The sequence below is a fragment of the Podarcis filfolensis genome, assembly GCF_964270895.1.
Source record: "Podarcis filfolensis genome assembly, chromosome: 2".
Lineage (NCBI taxonomy): Eukaryota > Metazoa > Chordata > Lepidosauria > Squamata > Lacertidae > Podarcis > Podarcis filfolensis.
In genome coordinates, this window is record NC_139605.1 from 4,828,571 (window position 1) to 4,847,052 (window position 18,482).

The 18,482-nt window shown below is 41.3% G+C and overlaps 1 protein-coding gene across 1 annotated transcript in view; it reads right to left on the reverse strand.

The window, feature by feature from the left end:
* Positions 1-245: 245 nt before the first annotated feature.
* The window catches only part of LOC310758092 (vomeronasal type-2 receptor 26-like), a gene marked incomplete at both ends in the record, with an annotated part of 30,945 nt that continues 12,708 nt past the window's right edge, over positions 246-18,482 (reverse strand). The window contains one exon of the mRNA XM_083604029.1: positions 246-1,156. Within this exon, the coding sequence (XP_083460155.1) occupies positions 246-1,156 (911 nt within the window). The remainder of the gene's footprint in view (positions 1,157-18,482) is intronic.

Here is an 18,482-nt window from a genome sequence, read left to right on the forward strand (position 1 = left end):
CACTTCTGAAAATTTCCCACCTGAACTCATTAGTTTAGCATTGCTACTATCTTGTTTCTAAAACCGGTTGTTTGGGAAGTGCAGATGATGGGGAAGTGTGTGGCAAGACAATTGGAAATACTCAGGTCATCTATGATTCTATGACTTAATAGTGTTTCCAATTGTCCTGACACAAACCAGTGTAGTGTCCACCTTAACAAGGTTATATTTTGTATGAAGCTAAGAATCTTTAAAGGAGCTAAGAATCAAACACCACCTTCACTTTTTGTAGTTAGATGTGCTCTCGTGTTCACATTGGGCCTGAATATGATAATGTAGCACTTGGGAATGAAGATGCAGCCCAGAAGCCCAGCACTGGAGGCCAACATAGAGAAGACCTGCACAGCTACCACGAACTTTCCCTTGGTGCTCAGGTAGGTGGGCACAAAGGACACCCAAACACTGCAGAAGACCAGTATGCTGAAGGTGATCAGCTTGGCCTCATTGAAGGCCCCAGGCAGCTTCCTGGCTAGGAAAGCCACTGTGAAGCAGATGGCAGCCAGAAAGCCCATGTAGCCAAGGGCAATGTAAAACATGGCAACAGATCCTTCATTGCATTGCAGGATGATCTCTCCAGCTTGGGAGTGCATGTCAGAGTCTGGGAAGGGTGGGGAGATTCCCAGCCAGATGGTGCAGATGACAACTTGCACACCACAACAGGAAAGGACAGTGAAGTTGGTCAGGCTCTTCCCTAGCCATCTCCTCACCTTGTTCCCTGGCTTTGTGGCCAGGAAGGCCAGCACCACAGTGATGGTTTTAGCCAACACAGAAGAGACCGCAACTGAGAAGATGATGCTGAATGCTGTTTGTCGGAGAAGGCAGGTCACTTTCCTTGGCCGGCCGATGAACAGGAAGGAGGACCAAAAGGAAAGTAGGAGAGAGATGAGGAGGATATAGGATAAGTCCCGATTGTTAGCTTTGACTATGGGAGTTTCCTTGTACTTAACAAAGATTCCCAGGACAACACCAGTGGTCAAGGACAAGAAGAGGGCAAAGGACACCAGGACAATCCCCAAGGGCTCTTCATAAGTGAGAAATGTTACAATCTTTGGGACGCATTTGTCTCGCGCTTGATTTGCATGCTGATCTTCTGGGCATTTGGTGCAATGCTTTGCATCTGAGGAGAAGGAAAAGAACTTCAGTACCACTGACAACATTCATACATCCAAAACTCGTTGTGTCCCCATATGTTAGGATAATTTGGGGATGTTGGGGATGTCAGGAATGGTAATAAGGATGGAGAGAGGCACCAGTTCACAAGCGTTAAGTGATTTTTAAAAATTTATTTATATGTATATATATTTTTTAATTTTAGTTATTCATTTTCCATTTTACAAATTACATCCATACAAGACTTGCCTTAGTCTTGCATAGACTTCCCAACTTACCTTCCATTGACATCCTATTTCAAATTCTTAGTTTGCCACAACTCCTTACATTTTCTCCCCCCCCCCCTTTATTATTTTCCTTTTCTTTTCCTTCAACTTGTCTACTGCTGCTCATAGGCTTATCCTACTTGCCAGTCAACCTTGATATCACTTTTTAAAAAGTATTATTCAAAAAGCTCCCACTTGCCTCTTGTTTTCTTTGCATCCTAATTTCTTATTTTGGCCATCAAGCTCGCTAACTCAACAAACACTATTAACTTTTGCAAGTTCTCTTTGTCGAAACAATCCTTTCTTTCAATTTTTCTGCGTACGTTATCCTTGCAGCTACAGTTGCGTATAAAAATAGGTTCCTTGTGTTCTTAGGTATATCTTCTCCTATTATTGCCACCAATAAGGCTTCTGGTCTATTAGGGAATGTGAATTTAAACATCTTTTTGAGTTCCTCATATAACACACACCCCTTTTTTTGCATGCTTTCATTGCCACCACATATGATATAGAGAGCCTTTTTTCCTAAACATTTCCAACATACATTGGAAATTTTATTGTACATTTGGCGAGTTTACTTGGTGTCAGATACCATCTATATACCATCTTGACGACGTCCTCTTGACTTCAGTATCACTAACAAAGCTCTTACATCCATAACGGTCTGTGTTGCAATACATTTGACAATAAGTGACAATCCAAAAAGGAAGTACAGAACCACAGCATCCACATTCAGGAGAACATGTACCTCTATAATGAAAACTAAAACCACCAATAGCAGGTGTCAGGATGACGTCACTGCTGGCTACAGGGGAGTATCCACGGGGAGGGGCATTCCACTGGCAGGATGCCACAGTCAAAGAGATTCACTGTCCAGTCACTATCCCTCTAATTTTAGAAAGTGTGGATATCTGGAAGAAAGCCTTCAGTTACGAACATTGGTTTAAATATCTGCTCCCTTCCCTTGATGGCTGTTGGGCTCAGGCCTGTTTGTGGGCTTTTCATAGGCATATGGTTCAACACTGTGAGAACAGGATGTTGGACTAGATGGGCCTTTGGCCTGATCCAGCAGGCCTCTCCCTTTCCTCTGGAGTCACCCACCTTCCTGAACGGAGATGGTCCCTTCCGCACAAGGAGCACATTCATAGCAGCAAACGGCCTCTCCTTCTTTAGCTACTCTGGCATATCCTGGGCGACAGCTTTTGGTGCATCTTGAATGAGGCACGACCTACAAAACAAGGAGAAGGAACATCAAAGGAGACCAGCATAAATTACAGACATCATTTGAAGGCCCCAACTAAAAAAAGGCTCAATTAAAGATTCCTTTAAAAAAATATGTGGCCAGATTTAACAGCTTAAAAATGAGAATGTGACACTTCCAAATTTTGTGAGATTGTGGAAAAACCATCTTTTTTCTAACAGAAAGATTCATTTTTAAAACATAGAATGTGATTTATACATTGTGGAAGGTAAAGGGTTATCTAATTAAATGATGTGTGGCTTTTTAAACTGTGGGTTTAAGATGTAAGAGGGAGGTGGGAACTTTTTACCATACATGGTGGGGATGTAAAATTGTAAAAGGATTGTGGAACGAGGTATATGAGGAGCTGAAAAAATTATTTAAGAGTTATTTTACCAAAAAGCATGAGGTATTTTTGTTAGGTCTAATATCTAATGACATCCCCAGAGATAAGAAAAATGTATTCCTTTACGCAACTGCAGCGGCCAGAATACTGATCGCAAAGAACTCAAAGGGGGGGGAAATCCCATCATTATTTGACTGGCAAAACAAACTCTGTGAGTTTGTAGAAATGGTAAAATTGACAGCAATTATTAGAGGTCACTCAAATCAGAGAATAATCAAAGAGTGGGATGGAGTGAAGGAATACATAATAAAATATGGTTCCGGAATTGAAATATTAATAGACAATGCATAAAACGTGCAGGGGTAAGCAAGAAAATAAAAATAGAATCAACTGAATAATTATTAAATTATAGTAATTATGTATATTTTAATTTAGGTAATTTATGTAATAGGCTTATGTGAGAAAATGAATATGGATTTTGAATTTGAAGCTTGTAACTTTGTCTTTATTTTTTGGTTTTGGAAAAATAAAAAATAAACTGTAGGTTTCCTGTTTTCATCACGAGTCAATGGTGGTCGCTTCTCACGGCCCTCCATGGGCTGCAAGGAGGTTCAGGCAGGGGAAAGCCAGGATTTAAGAGGCTAAAATCCTGGCAATGTTCCCCAGTGGGGTCTGGGGAGCTCACCACGTCCCGCTTTGCCACTTAAGCCCATGTCTGCCAACTTGAAAGGCAGAATGGGTGTGGCCTGGGAGTGTGTTCCTGCCATGGATGAGCCCCTGTCTCCGGCATGATTTGTGTTTGTTTTCTGTATAATTTGGTATATTGGCATTAATCAAGAGGTCTCCTTGACGGACATATGGCAATGGGCTGCAATTAATCAGTGGCTGAAAGGACAGGGCTTGGTTCTTTGAAGGTATCTGAAGGTGGGTTTTTTTTGGGGGGGGGGGTTAAGCTTGAGAATTTTTGTCTATCATATTCTAAATCACTCTCTCCACTAGCAATTCCTAGCAACTGACGATGGAGCTAGAACATGGCCCTTGTGGGTAGCAGCCACTAAAAACTCCTCCTTTGAAAGGAAATATTGTATGGAAAGGGGAGGATGAACTGGATTGTGGGCAATGGAGGAGTGATATAACACAATTATACCTGTCCCACATGTCTTGTTCTACCACAGCAGTTTCACCCAGCAATTGGCATTATGGGCAGCTGCTAAAGTCCCCATGCCAGCTAGGGCCACACTACCGTGCTTTGGGTACCTTTTCACTGCTGCTGCTTCTCCTGCCTGTTGATGCATTTTCATCTATGAGTAGGTGAGCAATGACAAGTGTAAAGGCAGCCTCTCCTCTCTTTCCCCCTTTCCATCTGAGTATCTGTGTGTATCAGTTCAAAACAGAGAGGGCAAGGAAAATAGCAGCGGTGTACACAGTCACCCTGGGAGGGGCCAGCTGAGGGTTAACCTGAAATGGGCCCACTCAGCAAATTATCAGAATTTAACAGATGTCTTGGCAAGGGAACCAGAGCCAGTGTGGTGTAGTGGTTAGAGGGTTGGATGAGAACCTGGGAGGCCCACTCAGCCATGAAGCTTCCTGGATGACCTTGGGCCAATCACTTCCTCCCAACCTAACTTACTTCACAGAGTTGCTTCAGGGAATAAAGGAAGAGGCAGAAAACCAGATATAGTATTTTGAGCTCAAAAGAGAAAAAGTGAGATATAAATGCAATAAACAAATGAATGAATGAATGCAATGATCTTGCTGAAGTTCCCCGGCCACACAATGGCTTCCGGTTTAATGGAGAATTTTATGTCGGAGGATGCCTGTCCCTGGATGCTCCCAACTTTCTTTCTGCTGTGAGATTTATTGGGAAATACGACCCAGTTCACGATATCAAAGTTGGCCGTCAGCTCCCCATTCTGATCAGAATACATCCCTCCTATGGATGAATTGGAAAGCCAAATTTCTTTCAAGAAAGTGTGAAGCTAGAATGGCAGAGAAAACACCAGCATTTAGGAAACGTGATATCAGGGTTGCCGATGTGAACTGAAGGCTTATATGCAAATTCCATAATGGATCAAAGTAATCAAATATATGCTTAATCAAAATGTTTATTCTGAGCATATGATTGAGCAAATCTTTTCATGAAGTTGGGTATTTTGTGTGATGCAATATTATTTTCCTTTGATAATTGAGGAAGGTACCAGACCTCTGACCATTTTTGAGCGAACTATTCTAAATCAGGGCCATAGAGGTAGAGGCCTCACATCAGCTAAATATTATGGCCTTTGGTCATTACAACGGGTCCTTTATCAGGTTTTAAATCCTCTTGGGGATAAGACTCTAATAAACATATATAGAAGACATGGATTAGAAAGCTCTTTGGAACTCTTGAAAGTTTGCATACTTTTTAATTTGCTTTTATCTATCACGATTTTAACTTTCTATATATTTCAAATAAGGGTTTAAAAAATGTTAATGATCATTTTTTGTAAACAGATTTGAGTTGTTTCAACAATATAGCAGTATATAAATTTTATAAAATAAATATATTCATTAATTAATTAATTAAGCTGTATGTGAGAGAATGCTCCTTAAAGACGAGGCATACAAAACCTAAACCTATTAAACAATTACAATGTGATAAACTATAAAAGATATAGACTCTAAAACAATTCCACAGATGGACAACGTATTTGCAAAAAGGGGAGAGGACAGACCTGCCATGGCTGCAGCCTTTCAAGTTCCAATCTGTCTCCTCTCCCTACCATTAACATCCATTTGGATCTGGATGAATATGCAGCATTTAAGACCTGAGCCACAAGTTGGACAATGTAGTAAATGCTATAGTGGTCTTGGGCCCAGATTGCCTCAATCACCTCCTGGGGCAAAGTCTCCTGGTGTTCCTTTTCTGTGCATCTTGTCCAACCTTCCATGGACATAATCATAGAATCATAGAATCATAGAGTTGGAAGAGACCACAAGGGCCATCAAGTCCAACCCCCTGCCAAGCAGGAAACACCATCAGAGCACTCCTGACATATGGTTGTCAAGCCTCTGCTTAAAGACCTCCAAAGAAGGAGACTCCACAGAACTTCCGGGTTAGCGCCAGCGCTTAATGGCGGATTTCTCCCGGAGCTCCGGGAGAGATCTGCTTCGTGGGTTTGGGTCCTGTCAGCTACGGCGGAGCGGGGACCCTAAAAAATCACAGGCACATAGCCTGTGAACTGGAGACTCGGCGGGCACCTTTGCGCCCCCCCGACGCTGTGAAATAGCCTTTTTAAAGGCTGCGGATCAGCGGAGGGAGTGTTGGAGCGGTGCTGAGAGTCGTCTTCACCCAATCTGCGAAGCGAAGCCGCGTCGCCATTAGCGGAGAGCGCTGACTTCTTCCAATGAATTTGGATTAAAAGGAACGTCTATCCGTGAGTAGGATTGAACGTTAAAATTTAATTTGACACTAAAATTGAAGAAATTGGACACCGAGACGGACAAGCACCAAAAAGGAAGTCTGCTTTCCGTCCTGTAGAAAGATCAAAGCGAAAGACATTACAGCCGTAACCGATTGAGAGGGGAGCCGTGAGAGCTAAGAAATCCACCACCAAGTAAAGAACTGCCGGAGAAAAGGAACCGGCTTAGGACTGAGGATACAAGAAGGTAAAGAAGTATCTTTAATTAACTGACTTTGGTTACTCTCAACTTGAAACATTTACTTTGTTGCACAGTACAGCTACTTTGCAGGACTTTACTGATTTGGATTTTTTTTTAGAAAGAGAAAGAATAATTGGAAAGAACTACCATGACTTTTGTTTGATTTATGGAGAGTGGGAGAATAATTTGGAAGTAAGGACTTGATTGTACGCCCTCTAGAGGACTTACAAATTGTTTCAGCAACAAGTGGAATTTTAAATCTGAGAACTTTTTGTCTGACAGCTCTAGAGCGTGGGTATGACCTTGAGTGAAAGACTTTGTTATGGCAGATGGTAAAGAGAAACATCACAAGAAAGAGGATTCACAAGAAACAACCTTGAGATCTGGCAGACAATACAAAGTTGACTCTTCTATGCAAAGAAGGGCTTCTGTATCAGGAGCCTCGGGAATTACAGCTATACCAAAGGCAAAAGTGAAAATAATGTCTTCAGATGAATCCTTTGCTAGGGTACTGGAGAAGATAAGTGACTCTCTAGAGGAATTAAAAAAGCAAGGTGCAGAAACTAAAGTACAAGTTGCTGAAACAAATAAAAAAATTGAAGAAATCTCTGGGAAAATTGACTCAAATACAAAAAGCATAACTGACCTCGGGAACAAAGTGAATTCAAACGCAGAAGCAATTGGGAAATTATTGGAAGAATCATCCACAACAAGAAAAATAGCTGAGGAAGCTAAAGAAATTGCAACTGCTGCGGAGGGAAAATTTCCACCAGTGTTTAAGAAACTTAATGAATATGAACTGGCACTCTCAATGCAAGATATGCAACGCAAGGAGAGGAACCTTAGGATTAGGCTTGTGCCGGAAAAGGAAGAAGATAACCTGGTGGACTACCTGACAAAAGAATTTTCCGACTTTTGGAAGCAGGAGCTGGATAAAGAACAATTTAAAATAGAAAGTGCATTCAGATTGGGAGCAAGGCAGAAGAAGAATAGACCCAGAGACTGTTTAATAACTCTGAGATCAAAGGAGGAACGAGATAAGATATTGAACCTGCATTACCAAACAACCCTTCGAATTGAAGATTTTTACATTGAGATTTTTAAGGATATCCCGAAAAATATTTTGGACGCAAGAGGACATTACAAGGACCTGGTGATTTTGCTGAGAAGGAACTACATACCATTCAGGTGGGAGTTCCCCCAAGGCTTGTCTTTTAAATATAAGGGGAAGAAAAGAAGAATAAAGACAGTGAGTGATAAAGACAAGTTCTTGGAGGAACACGAAGAAGACCTACAGAAAGAGACCCATCCAGGAGAAGGACATCCTTCAAGATTGGACAAAGATACAGAACCACCGACAAAGGACGAACAACAATTGGGAGCTGTAGGAGGAATTAAATAACCCCATCATGGCTTTGCAACTTCTAACTTGGAATTGTAATGGTCTAAACAACCCCCGAAAAAGAAAAAATATATTCCATGTTTTAAAGAAAGATCATCTGGACTTGATTTGCCTACAAGAGACCCATGTAACAAGAGTACACAGAAAATTGTTAATAAATAAGAGATTAGGACAAGAATTTATATCTTCAGACAAAGTAAAAAAGAGAGGAGTGGTGATCTACGTAAAGGAAAATTTGCAGCCGAAACAAATTTTTAAAGATGATCAAGGAAGGTATTTGGCAATTGAAATTCAATACCAAGGAGAAAAATTTTTGATACTGGGAGTATACGCACCAAATGAAGGGAAAGCAGAATTTTTCAAGAAGTTGCATGAAACTTTAACGGACTATATGGATTATAAACTAATCATGATGGGAGATATGAATGGAGTGGTTTCAACAAATATGGATAAAGCACAAAGACAGGTTGTGACAAAAGATGGAAGACTACCAAAAACTTTCTTTGAAATGACTGACAATATGGACTTGATAGATATTTGGAGAACAAAACACCCATTAGAGAGAGAGGGAACCTTCTTTTCTGAAGCCAAAATGACATGGACTCGGATTGACCAAATCTGGGTGACTAGCAATATGGCGTCGAGTATAAAAAAAGTGGAAATCTGCCCAAAAACTCTCTCCGACCATAATGCAGTAAAGATGGTGATGAAACAAACGACAACTGGTTCTTTTAGATGGAGAATGAATGACATTCTATTTAGAGACGAGGAGATTTGTAAAAAGGCCCAAAAAACTCTGAAAGATTATTTTGAAATTAATCTAAGGACTAAAGTAGAAAAAAGAATAATTTGGGACGCAAGTAAAGCCGTGATGAGAGGATTTCTGATACAACAAAACACATTAAAGAGAAGAAAGCAAAATGAGAGAAAGGAGAAAATTCTGGATAAGATAAAAGAAGGGGAAAGGAAACTAAGAGTGAAGCCAAAATCGCAAGAGATATTAAGAGAAATTAAATTCTACCAAACACAATATATGGAACTGACGAATCAGGAAATAGAATGGAAAATTAAACAAATGAGACAGAAGTTTTTTGAATCGGCAGATAAATGTGGCAAGTTATTGGCCTGGCAAATAAAGAAGAGACAAAAACTCAACACGGTTACAAACCTAGAAGTGGAAGGAAAGAACATATGCAACCCAGCAGAAATTAGAAATTGCTTTCAGAACTACTTTAGACAACTGTATACACAAGGGCCGCAGAATGAAACAGATATACAACAATTCCTCGAGAAAAATGGGCTGAAAAAGATCTCGCAGGAAAGTAAGATAATTTTGAATCAGGAAATAACAGCTCAAGAAATAGAAGATGCCATTCAAAATATGACGTTGGGCAAATCACCTGGACCAGATGGACTGACTTCCAAATATTACAAAGTGTTGAAGGAAGGACTTATACAACCTTTGAAGGAAGTCTGCAACGAGATCATGAAGGGGAAAAGGGCACCTGATACGTGGAGAGAGGCCTATATTACACTTATACCAAAGACAGAGACTGAAAAGACCCAACTTAAGAACTACCGACCCATCTCCTTACTAAATGTGGATTACAAAATCTTTGCTGATGTTTTAGCAAAGAGACTGAAAAGAGTTTTGATGGAGGAGATTCATGGGGACCAGGCGGGCTTTCTCCCGAAAAGGCATTTGTCGGACAATGTAAGGAACATAATTGACATTTTGGAGAAGTTGGAAGTGAACATAAACACTAAGGCCGTTTTGATATTTGTGGATGCTGAGAAAGCCTTCGACAACATTTCTTGGAGTTTTATGCTGAAGAACCTCCGGGGGATGGGGGTAGGCCAAGGGTTTGAAAATGGTATAGGTGCAATATATTCTGAACAGAAAGCAAAATTAATTGTAAATAATGTTGTAACAGAAGAGTTTAAGATTGAAAAAGGGACACGACAGGGGTGCCCTATTTCCCCATTACTTTTTATTTCGGTCCTTGAGGTTTTGCTTAATATGATCAGGAGGGACCAGTTGGTTAAAGGCATTCAGGTCGGAGCCAAACAATATAAATTGAGAGCATTTGCAGATGACCTGGTACTTACATTACAGGAGCCAGAAGCTAGCACGAAAAGAGTTTTGGAAATAATCCAAGAGTTTGGTCAACTGGCAGGATTTAAATTGAATAAGTTAAAGACTAAGGTATTGGAGAAAAATTTAACACAGATTGAAAAAGAAAGGTTTCAGAATGAGACGGGGTTGACTGTGGTTAAAAAAGTAAAATATTTGGGTGTGAATATGACAGCTAAGAATGTGAATTTATTTAAAGACAATTATGAAAAAACTTGGACAGAAGTGAAAAAAGATTTAGAAATATGGTCAAATTTGAAGCTTTCCTTGTTAGGTCGAATTGCAGCTATAAAGATGAATGTTTTGCCAAGAATGTTGTTTTTGTTTCAAACATTACAAATAATGGATAAAATGGACTGTTTCAAGAAGTGGCAGAAAGATATATCTAAATTTGTCTGGCAGGGCAAGAAGCCCAGAATAAAATTTAAGATATTAACGGATTCAAAGAAAAGAGGAGGGTTTGCCCTGCCAGACTTTAAATTGTACTATGAAGCGGCAGCTTTCTGCTGGCTAAAAGAATGGCTGCTTCTTGAAAACACAGACATTTTGGATTTGGAAGGATTTAATAACATTTTTGGGTGGCATGCATATTTGTGGTATGACAAGGTTAAAGCGCATAAAAGTTTCAAAAATCATATTGTCAGAAAAGCACTGCTGAATGTCTGGGTTAGATATAAGGACTTGCTGGAAAATAAGACTCCAAGATGGTTATCACCAATGGAAGCTAAGGCAGTTAAAAAGTTAAATATGGAGTCGAAATGGCCAAGATATTGGGAAATTTTGGAAAAGGAAGGGGACAAACTGAGACTACAGAGCTTTGAAAAATTAAAAGAGAAGGTGAGAGATTGGTTACATTATCACCAAATAAATGAAGTGTATAAACTAGACAGGAAAATAGGCTTCCAGGTGGAAAAATCAAAACTAGAGACTGAGCTGTTAGAATCCAGTACTAAGAATTTGTCAAAAATGTATGACTTGCTGCTGAAATGGAATACAGAAGATGAAACGGTAAAATCAAGTATGATTAAATGGGCACAGGACATTGGTCATAACATTATGTTTGCTGATTGGGAAAAGTTGTGGACCACCGGGTTGAAGTTCACGGCGTGTAACGCCTTAAGAGAAAATATAATGAAAATGATTTATAGGTGGTACATAACCCCAGTCAAGCTTGCAAAGATCTATCACTTGCCTGATAATAAATGTTGGAAATGTAAAGAAAAGGAAGGTACCTTTTTTCACCTCTGGTGGACGTGCCCGAAGATTAAGGCATTCTGGGAAATGATTTACAATGAATTGAAAAAGGTATTTAAATATACCTTTACCAAGAAACCAGAGGCCTTTCTCTTGGGTATTGTCGGCCAGGGGGTGTTAAAGACAGATATAACCTTTTTCATGTATGCTACAACAGCAGCTAGAATACTCATTGCAAAGTACTGGAAGACACAGGATATACCCACACTGGAAGAATGGCAGATGAAGGTGATGGACTATATGAATTTGGCGGAGATGACGAGCAGAATCCGAGACCAGGGAAGAGAAGCGGCGGAAGAAGAATGGAAAAAGTTTAAGGAGTATTTAAAGAAACATTATAAAATTGGTGACAGTTAGAATGATGTTGGATTAAAATAAATGGTTACTATCAGTAAGGGTTATGATGAAGAGAACAAGGGTGAATATTATAAATTTATAATAAAATAAGGTAAGATTTCGTTGAACAACCATAAGAACTTGGAATACAGAAACGGGAAGTAAGGGGAGGTCGAGGAAGTAAGGTTTATAAATTGGGTTATGAAATGGTATTTGTTTTTATGTTTTATTATTGTTTGATGTTTGTTTATGTATGTTCTGTTTTTGTTATATCAAAAATTGTTCAATAAAAATATTATTAAAAAAAAAAAAAAGAAGGAGACTCCACATAACATCATTTGTGCATGAACAATTAAATGCTCTCCACCAAAACTGTTCAGATGTAGCTACAGATGAAAGTAGAGTATGGTAGGCATGTTCTGTTCTTTTTTGGGTATTCATTACAAAGGACAAAGAGCCTTGAGCAGGCTGGTAGGAAGCCACATCACCAAACAACATCTCATCAACGCTCGGAAGATCTGTTGTGATCCAGACTAACCCGTGAGAATTCCTCAGTTCATGAATTCTTTGTGCATGTTTGATTATATAAATTCCATGATCAGAGTCCCCATAGTAAATGAATACCTTGACTTGTATTAGGACAGATGGCTTGCAATGTAAGGATGACATTTCGTGTGCCTGCAAAAATGGAATTTTTTTCAAGAAAGCAACACAAACCCCACTACGGATCATCAGAGGTGTAAAAGCAGCCAGGAACTTTTCTCCATTGTCATTGTCTGGTACGAAGAGACCGACCCATGTCCATCCAAAATGTTTTGTTTTTTTTAATAATTTTTATTAACTGGCCAATCACATCAAATTAAATCACATCACATAAATTCCAAATTACAAAGCCAAATTTTTAAATTTTGTTGGGGGAACCCATACTTCAAGATCCAAAGGGGGATTCGGATCATCTTCTTATTACTGCGTTAATATCCAAATCAGTCCCAATCAGTCCACACAAAATTCATAATTCTATCCAGTCTTATCTTGGTGTTTCCACATCATATCTTGTTCATATAATTTCTATTTTTCCTTTACGATCTCTTCTGTTAGTCTCCTTAAGCCGATAAGCAAAATAATAATCCTGTGTGGATTTCCCGTTCCTCCACTAAGTCCAGATGGTTTCCATATATCTCCTTCGTAGATAGCATCGCTCTTTCCATCATAAATTTGGCATTTGTCGCTCTTAAGTCCCACCGAGAAGTTGATCCACGATATGTAAACAACTCTATTTCTCTCTTTCTCCTCCCAGACCCAAGATCTCCAACAATGCCTCCCAAAATGGCGACGGCATTTTTAACTGCATCATTCCAAAACTCTTAGCTTTCCAGCTTCATCTTGAAACATTGCTTTGGTTCGAAAGTTTATCTCCACACAGCCTTAAATCCACAGCTTAAGTCCTTAGTTTCTGACTCATTAGGGGAGGGGATTCTTGTTAAATCACATAAGAAAAAGGAAGGCAGGTTTCCCCCCCCCTCAGTCATACCGTATCTTGACGTATATTCTCATATTTTATTATTGTCTTGTTATCAGAGATCTCTTCTGTCAGCAGTCTTTACTCCCCTTTTTCCTTGAAGCATGTGCAATTTATCTCGTCCAAATTGTTTCTTTTGAAGATGCTTGCAACTAGCGGCGCGAATCAGGGACGGCGTCCAGGAGTGCCGGAATCCCACAGGAGGGCTTTGTGCCTAGTGCCCCCACCCCCACAAATTCGGGGGTGGTATAGGGCACAGCAGGCAAGGGCCGTCCCCCCCACAATCCTGGGGGGGTTAAGGAGGCTAATTACCCCCATCATAGCCTCCAAATTACCTCATGTGGGTCGGAGAGATGTTATTGTCAGCCATCTTCCGATGCGCCACCTAGTGGCCCCTCCATGTCCATCCAAAATGGAGCAGCAACTTGACAATCCCCATGTACTGAGTTTCTTCCCTTGGGACTATCCGGTAGATAAAAGGAAACTGAGTTCTGTCCTTAAGATTATGAGCGCTGGAGTCATAACTGATCTAGTAAAAAAGGATTGGTGTCTTGTTTTCAGTGATGCACAAGAGGGGACCTGTCACATTATCAGGTCAAAGCCCATCTTGTCCAGTGGCTAACCAAATGCCTCTGGGAAGCATGCCCTGTCTTGGTTAGGGGGATGCTGTTCAGAATAGGACGTGGCTCCAATGGGAATTGAGCTGGAGCGAGGCATCTGGGGCCTTCAGGAGTCATGGCACCCCACCCTCTTGCTTGATGCAGAATGGGCTATTGCACAGAATGAGAGGCAGAAGCTAAGCAGCTACACAGGCATGTGAACCTCCATGCTCAGTTAGCTGCCAGACTGCCACAGGCTGCCTGAGAAACAAGAAGTGCATAGGAGCAAGGGGCTACTTTTAAATAAGACACTACTTAATGGCATAGTGATTTGATTGTTGGACTATGACCTTGGAGAACAGGGTTTGCATCCCCACCTTTCCATGAAGCTCAATGGGTAACCCTGGGACAGTCACAATCTCTTAGACTAACCTACCTAAAATACTTCTTATTGCCAGTCCGAGAAGGGGGAGAGGAAGAGGCTGAGGTCTTTCTAAATCAGTTTCAGCTTTCTTAAAATGTGACGTTTGTTCTATGGTCTCACTCAGGCTCAGGATGTTGCTGAACTACAACTCCCATCAATAATAATAATAATAATAATAATAATAATAATAATAATAATAATAATTTGTACCCCGCCCATCTGTCTGAGTTTCCCCAGCCACTCTGGGCGGCTTCCAACAAAGATTAAAATACATTAAAAAATGACTGATGGTCAGGAATGGTTGGCTTTGTAAAAGGCGAAAGATTTATACGATCTGAAGAGAAACCAGAGTAATGGGTAATGTAAAACAGAATCGCAGTGATAAATAATTGGGTAAGAGAAAAAGGATTAAAGAAAGTGAATTATAAGTAACTGAAATTAGGGGTTGCTGAAAAAGTTTAAAATAGGGATGCAGAAAAGGGAGGTATGGGGAAGTCGTTGAAATAAGGTTTAGGAAAAAGAGGTTATGAAATTATACGTGTTTATTTGTTTGTTTGTTTATGTATTGTCAGTTGTATTGTGTTTTAATTTATGTTGGAAAAATAATAAAAATTATATATATATAAAAAAAGGAATGGTTGGCTTTGTAACTGAGAAACATCTGGAGAGACAGCAAAGAGGAATGAAATATAGCTGGTCTCCTCTCCCCATGAAAGTCCTACCTGTAGATGCCCAACATGCTTGAAATCTGGCTGGAGATTTCAGAAGAAGTTGCTTCAAAAACAGCCAACACGTCCTTCTGTCTTCCACAACTATATATTTGAATACTGTCTAGCAGGGCATCAGCAGCTGTTCTGGCATCAAAAGCAGCCTCATAGATGCTATAGCCCAGGGTGACATTGGGTGAAAGCTTAGGATGCTGGTTGATCTCCTGGATGGCAAACAAGGTGGACAGGATTGGTGAGGTGTTAATTGGTGATGGACTGCAAATAAATGAATAAACAAACAATTGTTTCAGCCTCCCACTATCCATTCAGCCTCCCACGATCCATGGCAGCTGGATCGAGGCGGGTCAGGGCTGCTGATTCTTCTAGACCTGTCAGCAGCCTTCGACATGGTCGATCGCCTTGCCGACGTGGGGATCCAGGGCACAGTCCTCCAATGGCTGCGCTCGTTTCTCTCTGGTCGGGGACAGAGGGTGGCGCTTGGGGGGGAATTGTCATCGCGCCACTCCTTGGTGTGTGGAGTGCCTCAGGGTGCGATTCTCTCCCCGATGCTTTTTAACATCTTTATGCGCCCCCTCGCCCAGCTTGTCCGGAGTTTTGGGCTGGGTTGCCATCAGTATGCCGATGACACCCAACTCTATCTGTTGATGGATGGCCATCCTGACTCGGCCCCAGACACACTGACCAGATGCCTGGAGGCTGTGGCCGGATGGTTACGTGGGAGCCGGTTGAAGTTAAATCCTTCGAAGACAGAGGTCCTCTGGCTGGGACGGGACGATATGGGATTGAGGGGGCAACTCCCATCTCTTGCGGGGGTGCAGTTAGTGCCAGCACCGTCCGTTAAGAGTTTGGGTGTAATCTTCGATACCTCCCTCTCTATGGAGGCGCAGATTACAGCTATAACAAAGGCGGCATTTTTTCATCTCCGCCAAGCTAAGCAGTTGGCCCCTTATCTTTCTCGCCCTGACCTAGCCACTGTGATCCATGCGACGGTCACCTCCAGACTGGATTATTGTAACTCGCTCTACGTGGGGCTGCCCTTGAGACGACCCAGAAACTCCAGCGGGTGCAGAATGCCGCGGCGAGACTCCTTATGGGGTCTTCGCTGCGAGACCACATTCATCCGGTGCTATATCAGCTGCACTGGCTCCCGGTGGAGTACAGGATCAGGTTTAAGGTGCTGGTTTTAACCTTTAAAGCCCTATACGGCCTAGGACCCTCGTACCTACGGGACCGCCTCTCCTGGTATGCCCCACAAAGAAACCTACGGTCTGCAAATAAAAACATCCTGAAGGTCCCAGGCCTCAGAGAGGTTAGGCTGGCGTCAACTAGAGCCAGGGCCTTCTCGGCTGCGGCTCCAATCTGGTGGAACGCTCTGTCACAAGAGACTAGGGCCCTGCGGGACCTGACATCTTTCCGCAGGGCCTGCAAGACAGAGTTGTTCCACCAGGCCTTTGGTCAGGGCGCAGCCTGACTCCCTCCTCTGGCAACCTGCACAGACTTTTGCTTAATGGTTGCCATCAACTTGATTTTAATTAATTTTTATAATGAAATATTTTTAGAATGTTGGTTTATTTGATTGTTTGATTGTTTGATTATTTGATTGTTGTTAGCCGCCCTGAGCCCGGCTTCGGCTGGGGAGGGCGGGATATAAATAAAATTTATTATTATTATTATTATTATTAAATGAAAACAAAATAACGTACTCCTTGTTCTATAAGAACATAACAAGATCCTGTTAGTTTTACATCTAAGGGGTCAAAGTCTGCATCTAGGAAGGAGCAGAATCTTGTCCAGGTGCTCCAACAAGGAAAGAAGTAGCATTTAGGTGAATTAGGTGAATGTAGCTTAGATGAATTAGATTGGAATAACTATCTACAGGATGAGAAGATATGAAAGAGAGAGATAGCAGTCAGTTTGTCTGAAGAGAACTGGCAACAAAATTACAGAGGTTTTAAGGACAGAGTCAACTAAGACCCATAGAATGCAAACAACTGCTGGCTAGGTAGTTAGATAAGCAGTGTCCTTGTGTGACACCTGTGCATTAACTAGAAGCTCAGAATAAGGGAATGCATACCCCCCAACATTTCTCAGATGAAAATAAGGATGCTTCTTATTTTCCTTACAACTGAACCTCAGTGAAAACGCCCCCCCCCCAATATTTTCCTCCTTCCACCCCAAAGCATTTTCCATCTGAAGTAGGGCAAGTTCCACCACCACAGTAGGACCATTCAAGAGAGTTTGGAGGGAAAGAGGTGGTCTCCTTACTTGCATCCTGATTTTTAAACTCCCATTAAACCCAAAAAAATTAATTGCACAGTGGATTTAGTACATGCAAAACCTTTAGGATACTTAAGTTAGGCAGTTCTGCTGGGAATAGGTACCGTATGTGGGGGTGACGTTGTGCAATGGCATTTAATTTAAAAATGCCCTTTCTTCATAAAAAATATTTTTAGAAACCAAATTGCCCCATAATGTATTATCATTAAATGGCGCTATTCAGAATGGGTGTGAGACGATCAACTGTGCTCTGGATGCTGCCTTTGTATTAATTAAACTGAAGGTCAAAACAGGGAAAGGGTTCAGAATTAACCTCCCTGTTTGCAGGACACCAGGGGGTCACTAGGTACTTGGATGCTGATTCTCAGTTCCCAAATCTTTTCCCAAAGGCAATAAAGGGGCAAAGGAGGCAGAAGATTTTATATGAGATGGCCAGAAATTAGGTGCTGTCTCTTGCAAATAACAACTATTGTGAATGCAGGATAGGTAATTTAAAAGCCAATTACCGCACAAAATTGTTTCTGGGGCGCCGGGAAAAGTCAGAATAGGAAATTCCAACACCTAGTCTGATTATGACCCCACTAATGAGGTGGTCTCCTGTCCTGTAATAATTCAACGGATCCTGATCCTTTTTCAGATTTAATGGACATTTTGCTTTCAGCATCCCACTGGCTCCATGGGGCATTAGCAGCAGAAATAGCAGCATCAGTAATAGCATCCTGGCTATGCGTGCAGAAGTCAAACACTCTTGTGATAGCAGTGACATTAGTAGTGCAGCTGGTCTCCTACAGTAGCTTCAGAAGCAAAGGTGGAAAAAGGAAACCTGCCACAGATAGGAGCCCTGCCTGCCCCAAATCTCTTAAGTCAGGTTTCTGATATTTATGACCCAGTCCTTACAGGCTTGTGACAAGAAGCTACCTCATTCTGCCTGTGATTCTGATGTTTATGTTATTTGTGGAGTCAAAGGCCATCGTTGGGGAAGTCCCTGGACTAGATAAATAAATCACCATGATTTTGATAATTATAATGTTAAGAAGTTTCAGCTCCTGTGCTACTTCCTGAAATCAGTGAGTGACTCAATGGGCAGCTGCAAAGCCAGAGCAAAGCATGTTTGTGAGAACTAACAGATGGGGCTGCCATTTTGGGCCCTGCTAAACTTGAGCAAA